The following is an 8,297-nucleotide window of genomic DNA, read 5'->3' on the forward strand; positions in this document are numbered from 1 at the left end:
ATATATTAGATTTTTATATTCAACAATGAATTGGAAATATTATACTATCTCCATTTCATATTTTTTGCAACTTTGGAATATTTATATCTCACAAATAATACCTCAAAGTTGCAAAAATATGAAACGGAGGTAGTATGTAGTATTGAATAATGTGATAAATGGGTACACATTAATGTGATTAACATCATCATAAAATTAAAGATTTCACCATTAGACATTAATCTAGTCATAGTTTAAATATTGTGAGATACTAATGTTGACACCAAAATTTTGTTAACTATTAGGTATCAGATACGCAATATATGTAAATAAGGAGATAATATCAAAATATATAAGATATTTATCTTCAGGATCTCGTAGAATATATGATTATTATCTTGTAAACTACTCAACGACTCTCTATATAAAGAGGGTCGAATCTAGGGTTTATTAGGCTCAGATGGAATAAGTCACAAGACCCGTCTCCTCCCTACTACCAAACATTATAGGTACATATCATGGATTAAGCCGACAAAGCCCCGTATTGTAAACAAATATCAAAACCCTAGCCCTTTAGAGAGAGGAATCAAGAGATCTATGAGAGTTGTAACCCACAAATTATCAATAAAATCATTGTTCCCGTATATTTTTCTACCTCTTTATTTGTATATTGTAGGTTTGAATTTATATAGTTTACAAATTGGCACGCTCGGTGGAACAATTTTCGCTCTTCATCATCTCCATTCTTCAAGTATCAAAATTCGTAGAAATAATGGAGGCATGTCAAATTTGCTTTTAGATTCTACAAGAAAATTTCGAGACCAAGTTGCATCCGATATCAAATCTCCACGATAGGTCTCGAGGGGGCATTTGTTGACACCAAAATTTTGTTAATTATTAGGTGTTCAGATATGTGAATAAGGAGATAATATAAAAAATATAAGATATTTATGTTCAGATCTCGTATAATATATGATTATTACCTTGTAAATTACTCTACGACTCTCTATATAAAGAGGGTCGAATCTAGGGTTTAATTAGGCTCAGATGGAATAAGTCACAAGACCCGTCTCCTCCCTACTACCAAACATTGTAGGTACATAGTATGGATTAAGCCGACAAGACCCCGTACTATAAACAAATATCAAAACCCTAATCCTTTAGAGATAAGGATCAAGAGATCTACAAGAGTTGTAACCCACAAATTATCAATAAAATCATTATTCTCGTATGTTTTTCTACCTCTTTATTTGTACAAGTATAAGTTTGAATTTTTATGGTTTACTACTATGTAATTTAACTTTATAAACGTGAAATTACACATTTACATGGATACTATACTAATCTAATATCATATCATATAACTAATATATAAAGCTAAACTTTTAGTCAGGTCACGAAATAGCGACACTTGGCATTCTAACTTTTCGCCAAGTGTCGCGCCACCTTGGATAAATTTAAATAGACTTCATGTGATAAAAAAACCGTCAAGTGTCGCGCCACCTTGGATAGATTTCATAAGATAAAAAAAAATTAGGTAAGAATTCTATAGGATAGAATTTTAGAATAAGATTATTAGTTTAGAGTTATATTTTTGATAAAATATCAAATAATAAATTTATAATTAGGCCACAAGACAACATCATTTAACATTTTAATTTTTCACCAAGTATCCACGTTGGATAAAATATAGATTGACTTTGTAGTAAAAAGAGTTAATTTAGAATTCTATTTTCAATCAAATTGAATTATAATACGTAGTATAATTTTATCTTAAAAGTCCATAAACTACCCGGGCATCGCCGGGCCACAAGACTAGTAACTAATATATAAAGCTAAACTTTTAGCTAGGTCACGAAATAGCGACACTTGACATTCTAACTTTTCGCAAAGTGTCGGCCCACCTTGGATAGATATAAATAGACTTCATAAGATTAAAAAAAAAAAGTTAGTTAAAATTCCATTTTCAATCAAATTAGGATATAATTTTAGAATAAGATGTTAGCTTAGAGTTTTATTTTCGATAAAATACCAAATAATAAATTTATAATTAGGCCACAAGACAACATCATATAGCGTTTTAACTTTTCATCAAGTGTCGTACCACGTTGGATAAATATAGATAGACTTTGTAGAAAAAAAAAAGTTAATTTAGAATTATATTTTCAGTCCAATTAAATTAGAATATCATTTTATCTTAAAAGTCCATAAACAACCCGGGCATCGCACGGGGCACAAAACTAGTATCATATCATATCATATAACTAATATATAAAGCTAAACTTTTAGCCAGGTCACGAGGCAGCGACACTTGGCATTCTAACTTTTCGCCAAGTGTCGTGCCACCTTGGATAGATTTAAATAGACTTCATATGATAAAAAAAAAAAACGTTTAATTAAGTGTCGCGCCACCTTAGATATATTTCATAAGATAAAAAAATTAGGTAAGAATTCTATTTTCAATCAAACTAGGATAGAATTTTAGAATAAGATTATTAGTTTAGAGTTATATTTTCGATAAAATACCAAATAATAAATTTATAATTAGGCCACACGACAACATCATTTAGCATTTTAATTTTTCGCCAAGTATCGTACCACGTTGGATAAACATAGATTGACTTTGTAGAAAAAAAAGTTAATTTAGAATTCTATTTTCAATTTAAAAGTTAATTTAGAATTCTATTTTAAAGTTAAAAGTTAATTTTATCTTAAAAGTCCATAAACTACCCGGGCATCGCCGGGGCACAAAACTAGTATATATATATAAAGGGGAGTTTTTTCCCGAGTTTTTAGATAGCCACGTAGGATCTAATTTTCTCAGCGCGCCATGTAGGATTATAAATCTTAGTAGTAGTTAATTAAATAAGAGATTATTAATTTCTTTTAGAATTAAATAATTTAAATGCCATGTAAGAAAAATTGGCGAATGAGATTTTTAAGTTTAAATTAATTAAATATTATATATTATCTTTTAATATTAGGAATTTTATCTAAATATATAACAAATTTTAGGCTCATAAATACAAAAAAACATTATTTAAAAAAAAGCAAACAAACCATTAAACTAATAAAAGACCAACCTCAGTTATTTTTCAAAATTTCACATCATAATAATAAAACAAACAATAGACCATTGTCCATCCCTAATCTTATCATCCCATTTATCATATCAAAAAATTTGACAAGGACAATTTGGTAAATTCAACCTAAAAATGAAAGGACAATTTGGTCAAATACAAGTTGACCTACTCTATTCCTTTGCAAAATTTTGCCTCTACTATAAAAACCAAAACCCGCCTCTCTCTGCAAACCCTCTTTGCTCAATTTGCTTAACTCTCATTCTCGGCTAGGGTTTCTGCTCATCTTCTGCTTGGTTCGTCTTTCTCTCTCCTAAATTCCAAATTATCCATTTAGTTTTTTTCAAATGTTGTTGATAATCTTGCATGCACAGATTCAATTCCTGCTTATTTTATTATTTTGATGATTTTTGTAATTTTTTTTTTGTTAATTTGTGATTAAGTTTTTTTGTTGTTTTTATTGAATTTGAAGTTAGATTTGAGTTGATTGATTCTGTTTATGTGTGTGTTCGAGTTAATTTGATAAATTGATGGTTGTTTTTTTGGTCAAGTTGTGGGGTTGAATTCAATTTTATGCTTGAATTTATGCTGGATTTAAGCTGCATGGTTTTGTTAGTTTACATTTAAATTGTGTTTGTTGATTTGGGTGTTACTTTGATTATGTTTGTTTATGATTTTGCTACTCAGATCTCTACTCTGTTGATTGCTTTTTGTGAAATTGTTCATCTTGATTTGTTTTTTTTCAATTTTGAATCAATTTTCATTTCAAAATCAAGTTAATATATGGTGTTATTATTGTTCGATGTTTTTTAGGCTTGCTATGTATTGGTTTATGATGATTTTGTTTACTGTTGAATTTGACGGGGTTTTGGCGGGCTAAGAAACTACTGCATGAATTTGAATTACAGAGCTAGTGTGGTAAACATTGAATCTGATGTGTGTTAGAGATTCATCTTAGTTTGACTTGTTTATTTGATTATTTGCGATGATTAAATGATGCCTTGGATAGCTTGAATCTGATTTATTGGTATGTTTTGCATTGGTGTAAAAAAAAAAAATTAGTATCCAATGAAATGTGTTGTATGTTGTATGGTTCTGTAGCTGTTCGATGTCGTATTGAAGTGTAAATCCCATGTAATGCATAATTTGTTGTTCTTCTTTTGAATATGGGTTGGTCCTAACTCGTTTTGTTTATGCAAGCAGCTTCACAAAGTTCATCATGGGTAAGGAAAAGATTCATATCAGTTTGGTGGTCATTGGCCACGTCGACTCTGGAAAGTCGACCACCACTGGTCACTTGATCTACAAGCTTGGTGGTATTGACAAGCGTGTGATCGAGAGATTCGAGAAGGAAGCAGCTGAGATGAACAAGAGGTCCTTCAAGTACGCATGGGTGCTTGACAAACTTAAGGCCGAGCGTGAGCGTGGTATCACTATTGATATTGCCTTGTGGAAGTTTGAGACCAACAAGTACTACTGTACCGTAATTGATGCCCCCGGACATCGTGACTTTATCAAGAACATGATTACTGGTACCTCCCAGGCTGATTGTGCTATCCTCATTATTGATTCCACCACTGGAGGTTTTGAGGCTGGTATCTCCAAGGATGGTCAGACCCGTGAGCACGCTCTTCTTGCCTTCACCCTTGGTGTCAAACAAATGATCTGTTGTTGTAACAAGGTATAAATTACCACTGTTTCATTGATATGCAGTTTATTGAGTCCTATACTCCTATGATTTAGTTTGTTTTAGTTTTCAGTGTTTGCACTATTCTGATCATGCCTTGTTTTCTATATAGATGGATGCCACCACCCCCAAGTACTCAAAGGGTAGGTACGAAGAAATTGTCAAGGAAGTCTCCTCATACCTCAAGAAGGTTGGTTACAACCCAGACAAAATCCCATTCGTTCCCATCTCCGGGTTTGAGGGTGACAACATGATTGAGAGGTCCACCAACCTTGACTGGTACAAGGGACCAACCCTTCTTGAGGCTCTTGACTTGATCAACGAGCCAAAGAGGCCCTCAGACAAGCCCCTCCGTCTTCCACTTCAGGATGTGTACAAGATTGGAGGTATTGGAACGGTGCCCGTGGGACGTGTTGAGACTGGTGTGTTGAAGCCTGGTATGCTTGTTACCTTCGGTCCCACTGGACTGACCACTGAAGTTAAGTCAGTTGAGATGCACCACGAGTCTCTTCCAGAGGCTCTCCCTGGTGACAACGTTGGGTTCAATGTTAAGAATGTTGCTGTCAAGGATCTCAAGCGTGGTTTCGTTGCTTCTGACTCCAAGAATGACCCTGCTAAGGAGGCAGCCAACTTCACTGCCCAGGTCATCATCATGAACCACCCTGGACAGATTGGAAACGGTTATGCTCCAGTGTTGGATTGCCACACTTCTCACATTGCTGTTAAGTTTGCTGAGCTTGTTACCAAGATTGACAGGCGTTCAGGTAAGGAGATTGAGAAGGAGCCTAAGTTCTTGAAGAACGGTGATGCCGGTATGGTTAAGATGATTCCCACCAAGCCTATGGTGGTGGAGACTTTCGCAGAGTACCCACCCCTTGGTCGTTTTGCTGTGAGGGACATGAGGCAGACTGTTGCTGTCGGTGTCATCAAGAATGTTGAGAAGAAGGACCCAACCGGTGCCAAGGTTACCAAGGCTGCCCTAAAGAAGAAATAGGATGTTTTGTCAAGTCTTAATTTTAAAGTTTTGTTTAGGCTCTTGAAGGTTTTCTGTGTACTGTTTTATGTCATTTAGATTCTTGAGTTCTCAATTTTATAAGCTGCCCAGAATTTTTGTGTTTACATGTGTTCCTGTGTCGCCTACTAGAGTCTCAACATTAATTCTACTGTTATTGAAAGTCCGATTTGAATCAAGGTTCCAAACTTCCAAAGCAACTAAAAAAGTGCTGCATAAGTGCATACAACTGAAAGTGCTTCAGCAGCTCAGAACTTAACTTCAGAAAAAATAAGTCAAATTTAACAAAATTTAAATGTTAAAACTTCATGTTGATATTGTGGCGGGTGTGTAAGATAAAAGTGTAAGCTTGAGAATTGATAAGGATGAGTTAGGGACTTGGGGGTTTAATTTCCGGTAGGAACACTTTGAGGGTAAAGATTTTCCTTTCCCCATACTCTCAAAGCTTTAATCTCGGTTGGGTTGACGTATGAGAGGTTTCTATCTAAATCATTTCATCCTACCATAGAAAAAATCATTCTTACTTAGTATTATTTTAACTTTTTTTTTTTTTTTTTTTTGACAGCTAGGAAACAATACACCTCTCAGTTACTTCTATCCCCATTCCTGGCCCGGGCTGCCAGATCATGAGCTCTAGAGGTAACCCTTCTTGGCACGTAACAACAACAAAAATAGGTGAGACTAGAACATAGGCAAAGGATATCCAAGACCAGATCAATTAGTGGTTTGTACACCCAGGTGTACCACGTGCATGGTACGCCCAGATTAAAGTGGAAAGAACATAACAAATAATTATAAAGTACATCATGAATTTATAAAAGAACATATCACTGAAATATAAAGAACACGGTATATTATGAGATATTTATTATCAAAAAGGTAAAAGACAATTATGAATTGAGTTTTACTAATAATTTAATGTCAAATCATTTCAAAATATTACATTTGAATTAGAAAATATTCATATATAAAAAATTTCTCTATCTAAAATTAATTTTACACAAATATAAATCAAAATTTCTTTCTTAATTTTTAAAAAAATTAAAATTCAAAATATAAGAACATATTATATAAGTAAAAAGAACATAATTTGTATTATTATACCCAAAGAACATAATTTGTATTATTATAACCAAAGAACATGATTAATATATATTGCCTCAAAGAACATTGTTTGTATTGTAAAGAACATATAGTTTAGACTTAAAGAACATATTGATCAGACTTAAAACATATTTCATTGCAATTAAAAAAATGATAAAAGAACATTGATCAAAATAGGAAGAACATCATCTTCAACCTAAGAAAATAACACCAAAACATAAAAATAGATACCTTTTATCTCAACAACGAATTTGTCAATTACATCGATCTTTCAATAAATGATTCACCAAAACGATAAATCAACTCCAAAATAACATTAAATCACTTTGAAATTCAAAATTTAACATATTTTCTCCTCTCTCTCTCTCTAGTTTCTCTCTCTATAAACCCAATTTCTTTCTTTTAACAAAAAAAATGAAATTTTGTTTATCAAAAGTAATATGGAATGTAAATAATGAATAAGGAATAAAAATGTTTTGATTTTTTTTTTCTCGTGTATTTTGTATTTGTATACAATGTTCTTTCTGCGTTTTTATAACTCATGCATTTTGACCGGGTGTACCATGCGTGTATGATGAAATTTTCAACCTAAGGGGGGAGGTTAGGTAAGTGAATTCCTACATTTTGTGGTAACTCAAAATTCCTAGGAAGTTCCACTTCCCCCATATCATCAAATTTTTGCCAACCAAACAACATACAAAATTTGCAATTCCTAGGAAGTTTCAATTCCCATGTTTTATTATGTCAACCAAACAAGCCCTAAAACTTATTTACACTTTTGCGTCGGAATGAAACTTATCTACGGAACTACTGTCCACGTAGGTTCGGATAAGTTTATTTTTGTTTTTTATTTTTTAGAGTAAAACCGCTAAGTACCTAAAACCGGTTTTACCCTTCATAAAATGTTACTCCGTATCTTTATTTAGAGTACTAAACACAAACCACTACTTAATGATTCGTTTGACATCGTTGTGGTTTTCTGTTTTTTGGTTTTCAAACTCATATGATATATGTCATATAATTAAACAAAAATTAAACAAACCCATTAAAATCATGATAATATTGAAAACTAACAACTGAAAAGTGGAAACACCTTTTTCTTGTTTCCTTTTTTGGTTTTTTGTTCTAAAAAAAAACAGATAATTGAAAACAAAAAAAAAAAAAAAAAATTGCCAAACAAACCCTAAGGTAGCGGTTTTAGACTATAACCGCTACTTAAGGTAGCGGTTTGTCTCTAAAGAAAAAATTACCCCTAAATGTATTACCAAGCCTAGTATTTTCATAATTAAGTTTCACTCAAATGCAAAACCGTAAATAAGTTTTTTAAAAGCTATATTTTTGTAAATTTTTCTGTTTTAAATCAAAGTGTTATTTTATTTTATCTTTTTATTCTACTCTGTACTGAATATAATTTGAAAATTGTTTTTAGATTTCA

The 8,297-nt window shown here is 32.4% G+C and overlaps 1 protein-coding gene across 1 annotated transcript; it reads left to right on the plus strand.

Annotated features, from left to right (window-relative positions):
* The first annotated feature begins 3,263 nt into the window (after positions 1 to 3,263).
* LOC145641930 (elongation factor 1-alpha) lies at positions 3,264 to 5,865 on the plus strand. The gene is made up of 3 exons (XM_081692961.1): positions 3,264 to 3,355; positions 4,263 to 4,740; positions 4,859 to 5,865. Exons 2-3 carry the CDS (start codon positions 4,279 to 4,281, stop codon positions 5,738 to 5,740), a joined length of 1,344 nt encoding a protein of 447 aa, XP_081549087.1. The 5' UTR covers positions 3,264 to 3,355; positions 4,263 to 4,278; the 3' UTR covers positions 5,741 to 5,865.
* Positions 5,866 to 8,297: the final 2,432 nt, after the last annotated feature.

The sequence above is a fragment of the Chenopodium album genome, chromosome 8 (genome assembly GCF_948465745.1).
Source record: "Chenopodium album chromosome 8, dcCheAlbu1.1, whole genome shotgun sequence".
Lineage (NCBI taxonomy): Eukaryota > Viridiplantae > Streptophyta > Magnoliopsida > Caryophyllales > Amaranthaceae > Chenopodium > Chenopodium album.